Source organism: Calidris pugnax, unplaced genomic scaffold (assembly GCF_001431845.1).
Source record: "Calidris pugnax isolate Ruff unplaced genomic scaffold, ASM143184v1 scaffold81, whole genome shotgun sequence".
Lineage (NCBI taxonomy): Eukaryota > Metazoa > Chordata > Aves > Charadriiformes > Scolopacidae > Calidris > Calidris pugnax.
Genome location: NW_015090880.1, coordinates 5,340,463 through 5,360,007, shown reverse-complemented (window position 1 = coordinate 5,360,007; position 19,545 = coordinate 5,340,463). Strand labels below are relative to the sequence as shown.

At 48.0% G+C, this 19,545-nt stretch overlaps 1 protein-coding gene across 1 annotated transcript in view; it reads right to left on the bottom strand.

Annotated features, from left to right (window-relative positions):
- FOXP1 (forkhead box P1) overlaps positions 1–19,545 on the bottom strand; it is a 434,070-nt gene that overhangs the window by 114,703 nt on the left and 299,822 nt on the right. Inside the window, exon 5 of the mRNA XM_014946782.1 lies at positions 1,828–1,956. Coding sequence (XP_014802268.1) covers positions 1,828–1,956 — 129 coding nt within the window. The remainder of the gene's footprint in view (positions 1–1,827; positions 1,957–19,545) is intronic.

Here is a 19,545-nt window from a genome sequence, read left to right as displayed (position 1 = left end):
TCTACGCTGCCAATAAAATGTATATTTGCCCAATGACAAAATGTTTCATACTTTCCAAAAGAATAATAGCTCGGCTATAAAGTACGAGGTGTTGTCCAGCAGCCTGAGCACGGGGGCGGGAGCCAGGAACTCATGAATCTTAATCCTACCTCTAAAACCAATTCCCTCTGTGATCCTAAGCAAGTCACTTAACCTGCTTCCCTCAGTTTCCCAGTCCAGAACTGGGATAATGCTACTTACTTATCAGACTTTCCTTCTGGGGATGTTTTGGAGATTAGTATTTGCAAAATGCTTTGAAGATGAAATCACTACACGAAAGCTCAGAGTTGTCCACGCAGGGCCAAGGGCTGCAGTTAATGGCTATTCCTCGCTCACAAAATTCCCCTTCAAGTCCCCATCAGCTTTATTCGGGTAAGACCCGCGGGATCGGGTCCCCTCGCTTTACTGTCAAGGCCTTTAGTGATGTTGGCTTTACCTTCCATATTCTACTACATATTTAAAGAGTCTAGGATCCGTATTTTTGGAGGAAAATAATCTGAAGCACATATAAAAGGCAAGAGAAGCAGCAATGCTGTCAGGGAACTCATGGTGATAGTATATCAAACTAAAAAAAAATTAGAAAGAGCAAAACAGACATGAGTTTGACAATGTGCTATGACAACAAGCGAGGGGAAAAAAAAAAAAAAAAAAGAAAAAAAAACCCGGAAAGAATTTGGGGCTACAGAGGCTGAAGCATCAGATATAGAAGAGGGAGATAAGCTAAATGTCCCGGCTACAGGGCTTTGTGCGATGCAGCTGAACCGCTGCATTCAGTAACTTATTATCAAAAATACAGTGACACGCTGCAATTGCAAAGAGAGCAATAATAAAAGCAATAACCAGCTGCAAACCTGCGAAGTGGTCAAGGGTCTACAAGTGCCGCTTTACGAAATACATAAAGAACTAGATACATATAATTTGCCAAAACTGGCAAGTACACGTTAGTATCGAAGATGTTTGAGGAGTGCGAACACGAGGCGAGGCAAGGGACTGACTCAGTATTTATACAAGCAGCATTACTTGGAGCAAGGGGATGGAATTGAAAGTGGAAAGTTCCTGAGCGTGTGCTTTGTTATGGAAAACCATCCGAAGGAAAATAATAGCGGTCCCACCACCACTTGGGATTTCTAACACTACAATAGCAAAAAAAAAAAAAAAAAAAAAAAGGAAAATGTGATACATGACCTAATAGGTCTTTCTTGTCTTTAACTCCTGTGATTTATCCCACAAGACTAGCAGAACGCTCTCCAAAGCCGCACATGTGTGCATACATCTTGTATTTGGGAATGCTGTATTGGTTTTAGCTTTCTGAATTCATAACGGCACAAAGCCCGATAATATTTAGATTTTATTTCTGAAGATGTCCATAAATCAGCAGACAATAAAAGGGGAAAAAAAACCCCACACCGCTGATATGATATCCTCTTATTTCCCGATATCCTTGACACAGCAAATCAACGGTTTGAGCGAACACAGACTACAAACGGAACAGCAATCAAACAGAAATGTTAATGCAAATCTCCTATGCACACTGACACGGTAACAAAAGCTATTCCATTTTGTCATGATCCAACCCTACTAATAAAAGTACACGCTCAAGATCTGTAAATATGCCGTGGGTGGGATTTTCAAGAGCACCAAGCACTGGTCCTCACACCACCTACATCAGCCACAGCTGCTCTGTGGACTTCACCGGGAGGAAGCTCCTGAAGGCCCCATCCCAACGTTCAAAAAGACTCATTTATTCAGCTTTTACAAGCCCTGGCCCCTCACAAAGGCTGCCCTTACCTGAAGGGCTGGCTGTTTGTCATTCCTCTTCGGAGACTTTAATCCACTAACTTGTTGCTGCTGCTGCTGCTGCTGCTGTTGCTGCTGCTGCTGCTGCTGCAGTAGAAGCTGCCGTGCCACCTGGAGAGCCTGCAAGGAAAGAGGATGGAAAACTGAGTTTACAGCAGACAGGACATGGGGAGCTACAGCCACAGCACAAGGTCAAGGCACTCCTTGGCCACGGGGTACCACTCCACTCCCAAAGTACCTCCACCCAGGAAAGCAGTGGCTTCCATAAAAAAACCAACACAGACACTTGCACACGACAGGGTGGTATCGAACCACTGGATTTCCCATTTTGACTATGGAGAAAACTGGCAGCACCTGGAGTTCAGCACCTGCAGGAGAACCTTGGGTAACTCCAGAAATCCCGGTGGTGAGCACCATACAGTTATTTGAATCCCTTGCCTGGAGCAGCTCATACCCCTCTTTGCCACCAGGCAGGCTCACACACTAATGGCTTTCATGCTCCTCTTCTCCAGTGGGTCAGGTCTGGTTTAGGGAAGAGGGCAGTTGTGTATCTCTGTCTGCCCTCCTGAGCACCAGAGAAGGTCAGGGAAGTTTCTGGAAGGCTATGGTGGGAGGAAGAGAAGAGCCAGCAGCAGGCAGAGCTGTATCAACTCCTGGAGGTACCATGGACTTAGCATGCTCTCATGCTGAGGAAGGTGTGAGGAGCAATGGAAAGTGGGGACAGCACCTCAATCCTTCAAAATCACCAATACCAGCATCAGGGACTTGGACTGGAGGCGGCAGAGCAGCAAGAGGACAGTGCACCTTCATGGGATGAAGGGACAAGAGACATAATCCCGAAAGCATGACCAGAGCATCACATGGTGGTGGATTATTGCAAAATTTCATGCAAAGCAAAGGAAAAGCATCCCCGGGCACTACAGCCAGCCGCTCCATGAGGCCCAATTTCTGCATCAGGTGTGGAAAACCGAGCAAGAGATGAAACATGGGGGGAAGCAGGAGAAGGAGCAAGTCCCTGCCTTGGCTCCCTCCTGGCCCCCCAGGCAGGGGACATCTTCTGACCCCTGTGAGATGGGCTGTGGCACAGCTGAGGCTCCGCTGGCAAGACCCGAGCCCACGGCTCCCAGAGGATTCACCAGCGCCGGACTCGGGCTTTCTTGGTCTCCTTGGAGACGTTCAGTACATGTGTAGGTGGAAAAGTGGGAAGGCTGAAGACTTCATTAATGTAAAACAAGAAAAAAAGTCCCTTTGCAAGATGCCTACACGGAAGGAGGGAAAAAGCCTTCCCCACTCCTACTGTGTATGCTCTCTGAGTGATTTAATTAATACCTATTTAATTAAGGAGTCAGATACGCTTCGGGTTTCACTTGCTTCTCCAAGTTGCACAGTGTTTCATCTCAGCGCAGAACCGCCAGGAACGGTGTGATACCCAGGACTGCAAACTCGGATCCACCACCCCCCAGAAAAAACCCTGTTATTTCATGGCCTAGACCCATCTATTTACTTTTGAAGGGACACCAGGCAGCCCAGGGGGCTGAAGAACCACCGCTGCTGGCCACCACGCCGGGGGCAAGCGGGGAGGAGAGACCTTACCGCGCTCTGGCAACGAGCCCTCCTTTCAAATCTAATAACAAGTCTCCACTGGATCAGAAAAAAAAAACTCTTTTAAGGGTGGATTTCCAACAGAGCTTGGTGCCACGAAAGGAAAAATCAGATTTTGCGTTTCAAGCTGGTTGGAGCTCAGTGGCACCCGCAGCATCTCTCAAATGGTCCACGTCCCTGCGAGGAGCTGCCGGGTGAGCATCTGTGCTCCCACCCCCCCAACCACCCCTGCCGCCGGGTCAGCGCCAAGAACCAGAAGACCCTACCAATTAATAGAATGCAACAAAGGAAACCATTATGCAGAACGTGCTAAGTATGCTTTAAAAAAAAAAAAAAATGTTATTTTTATTGAATTAGCTTATTTAGCTGTTAAAGCATCTTCAAGGGTGGGCAGAGGCAGCAGAAATAAAACCTACAAGACTTAAGGGGATGGGCAACAAATACTCACCTACTTAACAGGGGTGTTGTATGGCTTATTTAATTAATGAATACTTGTAAAGCACTCTGAGTTGCTCAGACAAGAAGCGCTATACAGTACAAGCGCAACATATTATTATATATTATTAAGACTGGCTCTGCAGAAGAATAATTCCAGGTAAATGTGCAATCAAATGATCATTTTAGTTCCCAGTAATTAGATTCAATAGGCCAAAAAAAACACAGAAGCCTTTCTTTAATCACACACTAAACAATCAGAACATCCCTAACCTTTCAAGCTACAGCCTTTTTGAATAAAACATCATCAACTTATAGATATTATTCCAAAAAGAACCAGTCACCATATGTGTTGTCTCTTTGAAATACAGTTGCTATAGCAGACCCTGCATGCATTTCATGTGATATGATCATATTCTATCCGTTCTGGCAGCTGAGAGGTTGCACAACTAAAATTGGCTGCCAGAAATTTTTGAAGATTCCCAGAACAAGTAGCCATGCAAGAAACGCTCACTTTCTACCCGAGCTGGCAGGGAAGCTCTGTGCAGCTCAGCAGGGTGGCCACTGCCACCACCAGACCTTACCATGGTTGACCCCACGCCGATGAAGATCTCTGCCCCCCGGGGCCAGGCTGACAATGGTGAGGCTCTGATGGGGCAAAGCTCAAGCTCTGTCTCCACTCCAGTCCCACCAGCACAGCACCCACGTCCCCACACACCCACCCCTGGGCAGGTTCTGCACTGGAGGTGACATCCACACCTCCCTGCTCCGTGTCCTGGTGCCAAGACCTGGTGGGACTAGTGATGGCGAGAGGGAGGGACCAGCATGGAGGATGGAGCAGGGAGGGAAGGAAAGGATTAAAAAGAATGGGAATAATGAATGAGTTGGCTGGAGGGAGCAGCATGGATACAAGGAACTGGGAGAGATGGGAACAGCAAAGGGAGAAACACGGAGGGGCAGGCGCGGGCGAGATGGCAGCGAGCTGACAGCCCTGGGGATTGCAGCTTGAAATGGCATTTCCCATCTCCCTTCTCTCAAGATTTCGCTCTTCCGCTTATAAATAACTGACAGCAATAAAAGCTAAGCATCAGATGAGCTTGGGTTTAAGATGTGGAAGGCTGTTTATAGCTCAAATCTGGTTCTAACTGAACATCTGCATCAAGTAAGCTACCGCATCCTTGGTGGTACGGTGAACCCAGGGCTTCCCAAGCCCCTTTGCTTTTCTACATCTCCCTCAGCTTTTCCTCCCTCCTGTCCCAGAACAAGCACTAACCCTCCACCATCTCAAAGTCTCATCCACACTCCTTACACACCACGGGATGCATGGAAGACAGACAGTTAGCTCAGTACGGGAAGCACCAGCCCCTCATCCCTCTTGCATGCAAAGCATTTCAAGCTCATTTGGAGCGACTTCATGAAATTAATTTGCCGGTGTCAGTTCAGGCCCGGTGGACACCTGCCCTCATTAGGCCGGCACATCCCGTTTAATCCAAGCAGACAAGCCCCACATCTCTACCCCCTTTCCCCAGGTCCACCCCGCGTGGAGCCCTGGGCTGGATGGGGGGTGGGAGCCCCGCACCGCTCTCCAGCAAGGACAGACGGGGAAATTAATTTGAGAGCAAAGTCAGTCCCACAACCTCCATCAGCACGGAGATGCGCGAGCAGGCCTGTACATTAATAAAGCTTCCTGTGGGAGTAGATGTTGCCTTTGATTTGCATGTGAATTCAATGCTAGTGAGAAGTGCCAGACTGTCAGACATGGAGACCAAAGTCTCTTATCTTTCCAAAAGCTTCTGTAGCAGTTTCCCCACATTTCCTTAATCATCTGCCTTGTCCTCAACTTACTGAACAGGCAGTAGAGAGAGTAAAGCTGGACTCGGTTCAACTCCTGCTGCTGCCAAGTCCTGAAACAAGGGTGCCAGGACTGTTTACTGCTAGCCAACAGCTCTGCTAACGTGGCCCTCTCCTCACGAGCGGGTGGCTCTGACATCTCCAAGCTCTTTTCACACATTCCTCCCCACTGCCATAGTTACATCCTAAACCTCCACCACGTGCTTGCGCTTCTGCAAGTGAACAATTGCCAGGGGCCGTGGTAAACCGGCTGGTGTTTGTGCATCCAGGCAACCGAGTTCTCCTTGGTGGGACCAGCAGGTAGAGTCGCCAAGAGCCCCCCGAAACCACAGAGGTGCTGTGGATGTCTGGGACCGTGATTACCAGCAGCAGTGTTATGTGCTGCCCATCTGTGCTGCTCGAAGAGCCTGCACACCTGGTCACGGCTGCTTGGGACAACCAGACTCAGAAGCCAATCCTGGCCTCCTGGCCACAGCATCAGCAAGTGTCCTCCTCTCTGCACCAAAATTCAGATAGGAAATCCTCCCACCTACTGAAGGAAGAGGAAGAAAAGCATCCTCTAGCAAGTGCATCTTCTGAGTGCCACAGTTTTTGGTCACCACCAACAGGGATCTGAAAGGATGACATCAGTACAAGGCTCACCACTAACCGAGTCATCTTGATTCTGCTCAGCGCTACACCCAAACACAAGATACAGTAAATGAACTCTTGAGCTATTTCCTTATCCATTAGGAAATCACCCAGAGATAAGGAGATTTTCTGGCATAAAACAGAGACCAGTAAAAAGGCAAACGAAACGCTGTACTTCAGAGACATTGCACAAACTTGGGATGGTATTTGGGAGCCACCACCGGGTGACACCTAACCCAGGAAGAATTTTAACAGCGCATTCACTGTGAGATGAATCAAGCCTGTTTCATTCAAAGATGCCACAGAGTAAGTGGGAAGCCCCACCAAAAACCCCTCTCCCTGTGCTTAGGGAAGTGGCAACCATTTAATGTTTCCCAACGAGTCAAGCACTGGAGGGGAGGGGGAAGTACACATTGGAGATGACCAAGACAATTTTATTGCAAGATAGACAGAACGTGACTTGTTTGCCCAGCTGTTGTTTGCCCAGAACATCCGGCACTGTTATCACCCGAGTTACTGTTGAAATTCGACATTTTGACTCAAGTGGCCTCTATCTTTTGGTTTCACCATCCTCTCCGGGCAAGTTTTGCTCGAAGGGTGAAAAAGTAGCCCTGTCTCTGACTGCCTGTGGCTAGAAACTCCCAGTTCGGGAAGGGGGCTGGGAAAGGGAAATACGCTGGAAAAAGAGGGTAGAACTTTAAAAATAGAAATGCTTCTGAAATGCCATAGACTTGCTTACAGCGTCGGTACATAAGGAAAACAGTAACAAGATCCAGTCCTATGGAGCCTCTTGCTAACTTGTTCCACCGCTGCAGCCAGTACGACAAGGCAGCCACTCTCCAACTGTTTTTTCCACCAGCCTCTTTCTATTGAAGAAAAAGAGCCCAAGCTCCTCCCAGCCCATCTGCTCCAACCGATATTAATATCAATCAGCTATTAATGAAATATGAAGACCTACGGCTATAATGGGCTGGACTCTAACGCCAGGAGAAGCTCGTTTCTGCACCTGAGGTTTATCAGGCAGGGAAAGTGTGATCCAGGGAATTGCAGGATGTATGGAAAGGTATGTTGGAGGGTGGGGAGATGAACAACAGACACCAGGATGCAGAAGAAACCGGCGTCTTGTCTCACTGCCAGTTCCCAGGGCAGTTGTGCAGTAACTGCCTGTCTCCGAAATGGAGAAGCAGGCACACAGAAGTTGAAAGAAGGGCACAGAACAAAATCCCATGTGTTTTTACAGATTCCTAAGGATTTTGGGCCTTTCCAGGTGGACAAAGCTGCCCACCAGGAAGGCAACTTGAGAAAGGAGGAAGGAAGTGTTCCCAGAAATCAGAGATGGTCCTGCGGCCATCTGAAGTGTCCAAGCAGTAAATCTGGAAAGTTACTCGCCAGCCAACATCATCATCATCTGTCCGTTATTTCAGTTATGGTCATTAAGAAGCAAAACACAGCACAACAAGCAGAGAGAGATGAGACAGAAGATATTTTTCAGGGCAAAATCTACCCTTAGAGAAAACATGTTACCCTAGCCCCAGACTCCAGACCTTCTGTATTGACCTCCGAGCAGTAACAGCCAGCCAGATCCTCACAGGGCTAAGACTGCTGCCGAGCTTTCCCCACCGTGCGCTCGGCAGAGAAGGGCTTTGCAGCACCAGGCATGCAGTTCTCCCACCACCTCCATCTCCCCGAGCTTCACCATGGCTTTAGGGACTGAGGGACAAGCCTGGTCAGCTAAAGGGGCCTCTCCCAGCAGAGGCACGGCCCACCTCTCAGAAAGGTTTCTTGCTTCCATTTAGTCTCGCAAGGCAAGTACCTTTGTTTCTCCCGGGTGGGACGAGGAGGGATTTAGACTCAGCCAGGAATCTCTCTTCCTTCTCAGCTCCCATCTGTCCTCACACCCCGCTCCACTCCACAGCTGCTCCCAGCAGAGCGGCAAGATGCAGCTCACAAGCCCGGATGCACCCGAGCTTCAGAGCTGCTTCATGTCTCTCCCACTCCTGCCTCCTCTACCTCCTTCTCCTGCGACACCCTCTTCTCCTGGAGCAGCAGATGTAGAGGAGCGGTGGTAGGAGGCAGACACGTTGGAGGGGAGCCCTGCTGCAGCTCTCCTCCGACAGGCTGAGGAGCCGCACAACGTGTGGAAACGGGCGAGGAGCGGAGCAGTATGCAAAAAGGGAAAAAAAAAAAATTAAAAAAAAATAAAAAATAGTGCAAAGCGACAGCAGTGGGTAGTGCTGTTCCTCTGGGAGGAACAGAACAGGGGGAGGTGAGAAGAACCAACTAGAGAGAATAGGAAAGGAACCAAAATGAAGAGGAGGAATAAAATGTAGAAGATGCAAAAAAGAGAAGCAGATGTTCTTGCAGCACTTACTCCCTCTGACATTCGTACCCATCTCTTTCATCTTCCTCCAGAACTGGGAAACGAGCTGCTACGTGCTCCTTCCCCATCCCCACCACCCTGACCCTCTGCACCACACACCAAAACGAGCCAAGGCCAAGACCCCCGACACTGCAGAGGGGAAGCCCAGGGATAATCACGGCCAGGACACAGGGCTCTGCTACAGGACACAGTTAGGACCCAACCTGTCCTGGTGAAAAGCCCTGTTGTCCAGCTTCCTCACCAGCCTCAGATTCAAGTCACTCCCATCCCCATCTCTCATCCTCTCTTTTCTTGTTTCATTAAATAATCATACAATCATAGAATGGTTTGGGTTGGAAGGGACCCTAAAGATCATCCAGTTCCAACCCCGCTGCCCTGGGCAGGGACACCTCCCACTAAAACAAGTTGCTCCAAGCCCCATCCAGCCTGGTCTTGAACCCCTCCAGGGATGGGGCAGCCACAGCTTCTCTGGGCGACCTGGGCCAGTGTCTCACCATCCTCAGAGCACAGAATTTCTTCCAATATCTGATCTAAATCTCCCCTCTTTCAGTTTAAACCGTTACCCCTTGACCTATCACTCCACTCCCTGATAACGAGTCCCGCCCCATCTCTCCTGTAGCTCCCTTCAGGCTCTAAGGTCTCCCCAGAACCTTCTCTTCTCCAGGCTGAACCCCCCCTCCTGCCCTCACAGGAGAGGTGCTCCAGCCCTCTGAGCATCTTCATGGCCCTCCTCTGGACCAATCCTTCTCCATCTGCCCTGTACCCAACTCCTCCCCACAGATGCAGCAGAGGGATGCTGCGAGCCAGGGGAGATGCTGCCAGTTGCCTCTACCCAGAACCTCGCCGAGCTGCAGCTCCTCTGCAAGGCTGGCTCCATCCAAGGGGCTACCAGCCAGCTCCTCAAAGAGGGGAGTGACAACAACAATCCTTTACTCGAATAAAATGATCAGCCGGCCCTGAAGGCTTTGCTTAGACGCAGCAGACTGATCTAGCCAAGTGACTAATGGGTGATTCCCGTGCTGGAAAAAGAGAAGGGACCTGGAGGTCCACATGTACAAACCCCAGCTCACATCCTGTCCCTGATGTGACGGGGGCAGGCTTGGAGCAAGGGAGCTGGCAACATGCCTCACGCTGAAGCATCTCCTAGAATAGCTCAGTCGTAAGGAAAGAAGATGAATCTTTATTTTTCTTCCAGCGGGCTTAGTTTCTCTCCTCTGGAATAGATCCTGGCTATCAGTTGAGGAGATCCTCTTCAGACAAAGGCACTGGAAACAGAAACCCTTTCTTCCAAACCCACAGGGTGGAGTTGCCTGTGTCCCAACGCTGCTGCGCTTCACCCTCGTGGGTGCTGAGGGTTCTTCTGCTGGCAGGAGGACAAGGAGACCCCATGCTCCTGCCCTGCCACCCCACAGCCCACCCCACGGCTGGCAGGGTCCCTGCCTGCCACCCCGGCTCTGCAGCAGCGGGGACCCAGCCCCGTGCAAGGGGATTTGCTTCCAAAACACCTGATTTTTGTTTTGTGATTTATCATTCACGAATTCCACCAACTTAGGGGGAAAGGTGGTCGAGGTGTCTTCTTCAAATCCACAAGTGGGATGGAAGGGGACAGGCAGCCAGAGGCAGTGGGTAACGGGGTCGAAGGCAGCAAAGCCCAAAAACCTGGGAGCCCCAAACCAGCCACAACAGCTACAAAAACCCCACTCCTCAGGCACAAACCAACTCCTCAGGCGGTTACACTGTAAAAACACCTTCTGTCTCCTCTTTTAAAGAGTCACAGTCAAGACTCATCAAAGCCATTTAAAAAAGCGTCTGGCAAAAAAGTTCCCAAACATTAAAAATGGCTCTCTTTATTTTGGCATGTCAGGATTCACAGCATGTAGCGGTCTGTACCAGCAAGAAAGGAGGGATGGGCCAACACATCCTGGTAAAATGAGAAAGGATACAAATCTTGGCTCCCCGTGCAAACTGAACCAGAACTGAACTATGTCTGAGTGATGAAAAAAAATCGTATGGGATTTCCAGCTCATTTCTGTAGGCTCGAGATCAGATTCTGAACTACTGTGTTTATCCAAAAGTGAACCAGACCTTTGAATATTTGGAGGACTATTCACTGCTGAGCCGCGTTTTTCTTGGATGTCAAAAGCACGGGAAGTTCTCATATTTTTTAATAGAGAAGAAAAGAGGGGTAAGGTTTGAGGTGGGGAGAGAAGGAAGAGTGCCTTTTTGTTGCTACAACATAAAGTGTATACTGCATACAGCTGCTCGAGCGCTTCCCTGTCTGGTCAACAAAACAGGGAACATATTTTAAGCTTGTTTTCCAAAACACTCTATGACAAACTTGCACTCAGAGGCCCATGAAATAAAGCCCCTGACTGTGGACATCTCACCACACACCATCAGATACTCACTGCTGCTGCCACGAGAATGAAGGAAGCAAAATGTTGGGACGGCCCAAAACATGGGAAACTGACGCTGCAAATCACATCTCCGCACTTCAAGCCTATGGCACAACCAAATTTAGGACCGCTTCTAAAAAACTTCAATTTTAGAAGATTCCGGTAAAGCAAAAATAGGCAAGGTTCAGATGGAGGCGACAAAAATGATTAGAGGCCTCAGCAGATACGGGGAAAGATTGATAAGGGTGGGAGTGTTTAGTTTAGCGAGAGATGAGTAAGAGGGGAGATGATAAAAGTACACAAATTGTGACTCGGCCTGAGAAGGTACATCTGGCACTATTTGCTATTTCTCATAACGCAAGAGAAAGGGGACATTGAATGAAGTCAGGAAGCAACAACCACCAAAAAAAAAAAAAAAAAAAGCAGATAAAGGGATTTTTTTTTTCTTTTCTTTCTTAATACACAACTCATAATTATTCTCTGGAACTTACTGTCAGAAGATATCGCCAGTGCCAAGAGCATGGGGAGGATGGAAAGAAAGGATTAGACACTTGCACAGATAGTAATGAGTGCATTTACAGCTACCTTTGGAAAGATAAAAATATAAATTGGGGCACAAATGTTTATGCTTCAGGGCACGAGCCAACCTTTAATCGCTGGAGGCTAACGGGAAACTTTCCCCCAGGGACTGGTCCTCTAACTGTCCTTCACAGGCTGGAGAGACCCCATGGCCAACGGGATGCAACCCCTCTGCCTTCTCGGGTACCTCCATCCCACACTGCTGACCCCAAACCCTGTCCCCCAGCCCGTCCTCACTCCTTGGACACTCAGGGAGCCACCAGGCAGAGGGGGGCTGCCCACGTCCCCAGCCCAGCCCCTGCCCATGTCACCTGGCCCCAAGCCGCTCATTTCCTCTTTCTTCTTCGCATCACATTTAAGTTTCAGGTCCTTATTTCACCAGCCCTTCCTCTCCCTGCTATTTCAACTGCCATTTTTTCCTCCCTCAAAACTAAACCCCCAGCTTCAGTCCCTGCCACCCGTTTGGGCTCCCCACCGAGCGCGGATGCCCCCTCCAAGAGCCGTGGGTGCGAAGCTTTTGGGCTCCCCACCGAGCGCGGATGCCCCCCTCCAAGAGATGTGGGGGCCAAGCTTCCACCTCCTCCTCCTCCCCAGCCCCACCAGCGATGCGCGTTACTCGAAGGCAACTTTGAGACGTCAGGCGAATTTTCCTGGTTTGTTTTTTTTTGATCTGAAGCCGTTGCACGGAGGGAACCCAGGTCCCCGAGGAGGACGAGCCTCCTGCCGACACGGCACCTGCGGGGCAGCGGCAGTCAGCGCTATCACGGACCGCGGAGCTCATCCCCGCGCTGGAACTGACACGCCATTCGGGGAGACAAAGAGAGATTCTGAAAGCCAGTCAGTCTATTAAATTTATACCTACCTGCACAATGTGAAACAAACCACATCTCCGTTTCCTTTCATGTGCATGACAGTCTTAACTTGTCTCTTTTAATCCCATAAAAGCAGCTAAAGCATGCAACGTGCTTCCCAGAGATGAGGCAAACCGGTATTTTACTTCCTGACAGTGATTTAGTTTATAGGGTGGTGGGTTGTTTTTTTTTTTTGTTTTTTTTTTAAGGGAAGATAATGAGCATTGTCCTAAGCTGGTATTACAAAGGAAATACTACACGCTACATGCCAGACACCTGGCATTTAAAAAAGAGTCACATAAATTGACACTGTCTGTAACGGACCAAATACAGCTGCAACCCCTTGCGCCACACAGACACCAGTATCAGAGGAAAAAGCTCCCAGCAGAGCTCCCCAAGCTTTTTCTTCAGAAATCAGTGCCCTTCTCAAAACTCAAAGCTCCTCTCCTTTAGCCTGTCGTACCCAAAGCTGGACTGGGGAGAGGACTGGGGCTCACCCTCCTCATCCACGCCGCAGTAAACAACCTGAAACCGGCTTCTTTGGGGCTGTGCCGAGGCAGAAAGGACCACGTAATAAATCCAGCAAATCCAAAGGGGTGAAGCAGTAATCCATGGAAACGTTCCACCCAAGAGGGGGGTTTAAAGTGCCTTTTAATTCCCAGCTGCAAACCCAGTCAGCTGCCAGAAGGCGGAGACCACCGAACACAAGGGGTTAATGGCCTTGCTAAAGAAAATTATACACATAATTTCCTTTTATCATAAAACAATACGTTTATTATTTTCTGTATATCTGTTAAAGGGCACGGCCTTCTGAGTGGAAAACAAAACACAGCTCGGTCACATGTTTATTTGCTTCAGCTACTCCCTTTCCCTTCTGATAAATAATCAAACATGCCATCCAGAAAAAACAAAACCAGTGAGCTGGGAAATTTGATGGTCATCAAATAGACTAAGATACCAAGAAAAGCAGCCCACTGTTCCCACAGTGAGTTTTCTGCCCCACACCTACACTAACATCTGAGTAAATAACTTCAGTCACTCTTTCCATTTTCCCCATGCAATTACTCCTACTGTTAAACAAATTGTCCTTAAGGCAGTTGCAAACACCAGTCTTTTTTTTTTTCCCTGCAAAGCAGAACAACTTCTGAACATTAAAAAGCCAGACTAGCAATATATTTTAAAAATATGTTTGTTGTACTTGCGGTTTGGCTGAACACACAGCTTGATTTCTCTCTCTCTCGCTCTCTCTTTTCTAGGAAGATGGGGGTTTACAGTTTAAAATTTTAAAGTGTATTTGGATCTCGGAGAGGCAGGAAAAGCCTCGAGGAGGATGGGTTTTCTCCATAGGGCAGGCAGCATATTTTCCATTTTCTCTTATGTTTCCCACTACAGGAGCACCACAAATGCTTACCAAAAAAAAAAAAAAAGTTACCTGCTATTTCAGCAGACTTTTGAGGGGGGAGAGACAACCGCGAAACACCACGTAGTTCTCTAAGTCACTTGAACAGAGAGGGAAAAAGGCAGCAGACGTGTCGCAACATGGATTACCCAGAGGATCTACGCTATCTTCCAACAACCCCCGAAGACCATTCATACAACAATCATTAATACTGAAAAACTGCAGAGAAAATCCCTCACGTGAGAAGTTAACAACCATTACCCGGCGTGAGCACGCTTTCCCTTTCCTTTTGTAGTACCACAGGTCTAAACAATAGTAATATGAATGAGATAATAGCCATGCTTGTCTCAGCAGCCTGATTTTTATTAGCATGAAATTGGTACAAATATTAGCGAGGCTGGTTCGCGAGCGGTGCCAGAGCCACGATGCAAACAATTTGTAGAAAACAAAAAGCCACTCGGCGGGCTCGCACCTCTCTCTTTTGCTGCCCAGAACGGCAGCCACATTTGCCCAGAACGGCAGCCCCATTTCCCTTTTTTTTTTTTTTTTTTAGGGGGGAAGGTTGCTCGGTTGGGCGGGGTTTTTTTGGCCACTTGTGCAAGGGTGAGGAGAAGCCCCAGCACCCGGGAGGGTGACACTGGGCTGCTCCTGCTCCAGAGGGACATCACAAGGTGATGGGTGCCCTGAAAGAGGACCTAGTCCTCGCCACCGTCCTTCAAAGCTGTGCCAAAAAAACCCACCCTCCTCATCCACGCCGCAGTAAACAACCTGAAACCAGCTTCTTTGGCTTTAACCCTGAGCAATGCCCCTCCGTGTGCTGCCCGGGCAGCGAGAGAAAAGTTGAGCCCTGCCTGCACCTCTCCTTTCCTCTGAGGGCTCCGCGGAGGAAAACGAAGAGTTGAACAAGAGTAAGCTCTTACTGTCCGCCTTTAGATTTCCGTCTTCGGGCTGGAGATGTGTTTTCTGGCTGTTTTCTGCGAAGCGGGGGCTGAAGAATGGCAAAAAGATGTTTGAATAAACAGGAAGTGCCGTGCAGCCGGAGCGCAGGCTGGAGGGAGACGGCGCTGGAGCACTGCCCTTCGCCGGCAGCCACCGGGGTCTCTGCCTCCCAACAGTAGCAACCTCTGCTTTTACTAAACGACAAAGAAACCGCAGAGCATTCCTCGCCTCAATTCTCTCCCCCGGCCGGGCGGCGAGGGCGGCGGGAGCTCGCAGGTCATCTCAAAAAGTTTGGGGTTTAACACTACACCACCAGGCTCAAAAAAAAAAAAAAACCCCACGCAACCATCTAGCAATTCTGGCTTATTAAATTCCCTCCCACCCCCCCCTCCAACATCTGTAAGCAGAAACATGCAGAACTAATTATGTCCCCAACTAGACCAAAACAGCGGCAAAAAGCACACCTCGCTTCTGTATCTAGGCAAATTCATATTTGCACATAAGTTCAGCCAAGCTTGACTTCCCTACCCTCTACAGTGCCATAACTTGCTCTTAAAAACCAGCTGGTGAGGCTGGCCGGGCTTGGGAGCTATTTGCTCTTAAACTGCGTGAACTGAAATCTAAACAACCACCCAAAAAATGCAACTTGTCTCGGGCGCAGGACTTGCATCCAGCATCTCCGAACGCCTGCGTTTGTTTAGCATTCCGGCAGATGCTTTCCCTTCTTCGGCAGCTCCCTTCCCCTCTCTAAAACAAACTACCTATTTAACTGGAGATGACTAACTAACCGTCTCCCCACCCAATTATCAAAGCCCTGTCTCCTGTCATATTGGTGACATGACACAGATATTGTCAGGAGAAAGTAAACTGGGGCTGGCACTCGAAGGCAGCTCGTGAAGAGATGAGCAGTCGAACAGCCATATTCAATAAAAAAAAAAAAAAAAAAGAGGAACAGGATTCCTTTAGAAAATGTATTGCTGTTGTGGCAATGTGCTGCTGCCACTGAAGGGACTGATTTGTTATTTAGCATGTAGTCTTGGACTGTCTGTCATTCTGGGTGCTAATGCTCTGCTAAAATAACTCATTGGGAGCTGTCAGTGGGATGTTTACATAGGCCCCCAATCTTTTCTTCATACAAGGAAATTTTTTACTGGAATTCATCTTCTTTTGATCTCACATTCAAAGCAACAGCAGCTTGATAGACATGCAAGTCTGAAAGCAAATCCAGACGCTGAAGATAAACCGCCAGAGTATGACAGGCAGGAGCATCTAAAGCTTATAAAAATGAAGAGAACAGCATGTCGTCTGAGTATTACAATAGCAGAAATCAAGAGACATATTAGGTGGAACTGATCAGCCACAAAAACAGTTCAAAAGGCAGATCATAGAAACAGAAGACTAAGCTAGGGAAAAAAAAAAAAATTGGAAAGATCTGCTTTACAGAGGCATCACCTCCTTTCTGAGCACCACAGCGTTTCTGCTCCAGCACGTAAACTTAAGGGGGGGAAAAAAAAAAAGAGGAGGGCTTGTGCCGTCTCTCCTAACTCAGCAGTTCTTACCTTCAACTCACCAATTAATTTGCTGAGTGTATGTTTCAATTACGTGTTATTCAAAGCAAAATAAAAATAGGACACCGTGCCACTCCAAACCCCTCCCCGGGATGGGGAACCTGTGCCTCGTCGGTCAGGATCTGAGGGAAGAGCATCCTCCTCCTCAGCCCAAGAAGGGCCCTGGCCTCGGCCCCTGCCACCATTTCAGCCTGAGCATCTTTCAAAGGGCTGAGTCTTGGGATGCTCTGGAGGCCCTGCCTCTCCCACCGGCACAGAAATATTAGTTCAGAAGGTAATTTTATTTAAATTGAATTACGTGTGCCACGGAGTCCGCAGATACCTACCAAAGATGGCACTCGCCAGGAAACAGTTGCTGAAACTTTCTCTAGAAACCCATACATTTTTAATTTTTCTTTCCCAAATAAGCTTCTTATTCTAATTGAAGTCAGCAAATATAATGAAAAAGTAATTCTCAAACAATTTTGTACTTAGAGCTGTTTGTTAACAAACACGGAACGAGCAGCAGTGTTAGGTTAAAGGGCAGCAGGATTCCACATTATAATTTAGCCTGCGGTTATTTCTGATTAAGAACACCCTCCGGGACAGCAAAGCAAGATCTTCTTTTGCAGCAGGCAGAGCTTTTAAAATTAGCCTCTTCTGCATAATAAAACCAACAGGAAAACTGTGGATTTAAAACTGTATTAACCGATTTGAAGTGGTGCAATCAGTTTCTGTCTTGCTTTCTGCAAAACACCCTTCCCTGCCTTAGTCAAGTTACAAATGTAAAAATGCTTCCTGGATTCTGAAACTGTTGTAAGAAAGTCACCTTCTGTCATGCTTATGTAGCTATCTAATGTGCTAAAGGCTGATTATTTATCTTTAAACTGTACTAGTTTAATCTTTTAAGGTCACCACTAATCTGCTCCAACCTTTTAAAAAATAGCAGCTTTCAAGACTTACTGCTGGAATCACTAAACTCGGCGCTGAATGTCACTGTAAGGGATACATTAGCCAGAGTGAGTGCAGTTTTACAATGTAAACACCAAATATAAATCCCCACCTAAACGAGAAGGAAAATATGATCTCCGGGCCAGGAGAAATGTCAGTAAATAAGACCCAACACTATTATTCCCCACAAATACCGTTCCGAATCATGTTGCTGGTCCCCCTCTCCTCCTCCTCCCTTCCCAGCGCAAAACAGGCAGAACTTGGGTATAATTTAAAGGATCATTAAGTGCTTTTTTCTTTATCTTTTCCCTTTTGCAGCAGCAACTTTGCCTGCCCTCTGCAAGGGCTCCCGACTGCATCTGGAAGTTGCTGTGAGCCCAAAAAGCCCCGCACAGGCTATTTGTGTGCCCTTCTACAGCCTTTTTTTTTTTCCTTTTCCCCTAGACTTCTTCTGGACTTGAATGTCACAGTAGACCTTGAATGTGAAATGGCTTCAAGCTAATTGCTTTAATTGCTTGAAGATGTGCAGGCAGGTGAAACCCGATCCCCTTGGCCATTGTAGAGACCAGGAACAACACAGGAATGTTTACATAGTGGTTTGAGTTTAATAGACAGTAGAGCCGAGTTTCAGACAGCTAGCAAAAACACGGCTAATAGGTGACCTCTTAATGTAGTCCTCCCTTTTTAAAAACAAAATACAATTCCGTTTTATCCAAGGCAATGTCCCGAAATGCCAAGGTTATCTGCTTGACTTTTTGTGTGAGCATGCACCGCGTTGCACCTGACATTTATACCAGAAACTCTATCCTGAATGCATTTCCCTCTACCTTAAAACAAAAAGCACTTTATGTGTCAGTCACCTTACAAACAGATTAGAGCTGGATGGGGTTTCCTAGTAAAGTGCAGTCATTTTAATTTAAAACTGAGCGGTTTTCACCGCTGTCGTTCTCCTTTTGCCCCCCAAAAAACACATGGCAGGGGCTGTCACCTGAAAAACCTTCCTTCCCCACTGCATCCCTGCATCCCCTCACCTGGGCATTCCCACCCTCCGGCAGGGACCGGCACGAGCCTTCGGTGGGCTCTTCTGAAAAGGCAAAGTATGACTTTTAATGACTTTTACTGCACTTCCAGTACGTTTGCTACACGCTGTGAAGATACTGACTGGCTGCGACGGTGCTTTCTCGAAGGCGCAGCTTGGTTTCACGCATGGCACAAATTCAGCAGCTCCTCCTCGGGCAAAATTCTTCCTGATGGAGAAGTGCAGCGTTTGGGGTCACTGAGAATGGGGCTTGCTTTCCAAGAATCGTGAGGTCTAAGTAAAACACACTCGAAACCAGCCAAAGACTGGTGAGCAGGTATAGCCCAAGTGCAGAAAATAAAGCAGAAAAAAAAAAAGTGATTTTGGCAGTAGCGGTAGCATAAAGGTATTTACTGTAAGTCTAGTCCAAAAAACAAACACCAAAAACAGGTAATACCTAATACTCACTTTCCTGGCACAGGATCTTGGAGTTTTGTTGCCAACCGGTTAAAATTGCTTGCACTGGGTGAATATTAGCAGGGAAATGACAGGTATTACCTCCTAGACAAATAGGAATAAATAAACTAGCGTTTACGTGCAAAGGAAAAAGGGAAAGCAGTCTGAGGAACAAGACTGGAAAAAGCACAAATGCAGAGAGGCCGAGGAGGGGAGGCCAAACCAGCATTTATTTAGTACCAACGAGAAAGGAAAACAACCCTCAGCCCTGCAAGTAAAGGGCCGTTTCCAGTCCAATCATTGCAATTCTGCTCAGAAAGTTTCAAATTCTCTTAGTATCTGATGCCGAAACTACCACCTCCCCAGGGCAGAAGCGAAGAGAAGCAGGAGAAAGGCTGCTCCAGCCACTTCTGGATGCCCCCGTGGTTCGCAGGAAGACAATAGAGGCTGGTTGGTTGCTCTGCTCTACCTTCCCCGGTATTCCCAATCCTCAGAAGCAAATGAGTAACTGATCTTAAATAATACAGAACAAAGGGAACAATAGGAGCTGGAAAGCAAGCTGGGATACTTGGGAACGTGCCTCTCCAGAGACAATCTTGCTGGCACACACACACGCACCAAGTTGTTGTCCTGTGCCCCCCCCCCCCACAGCCCCCCAACACCCAAACACCACAC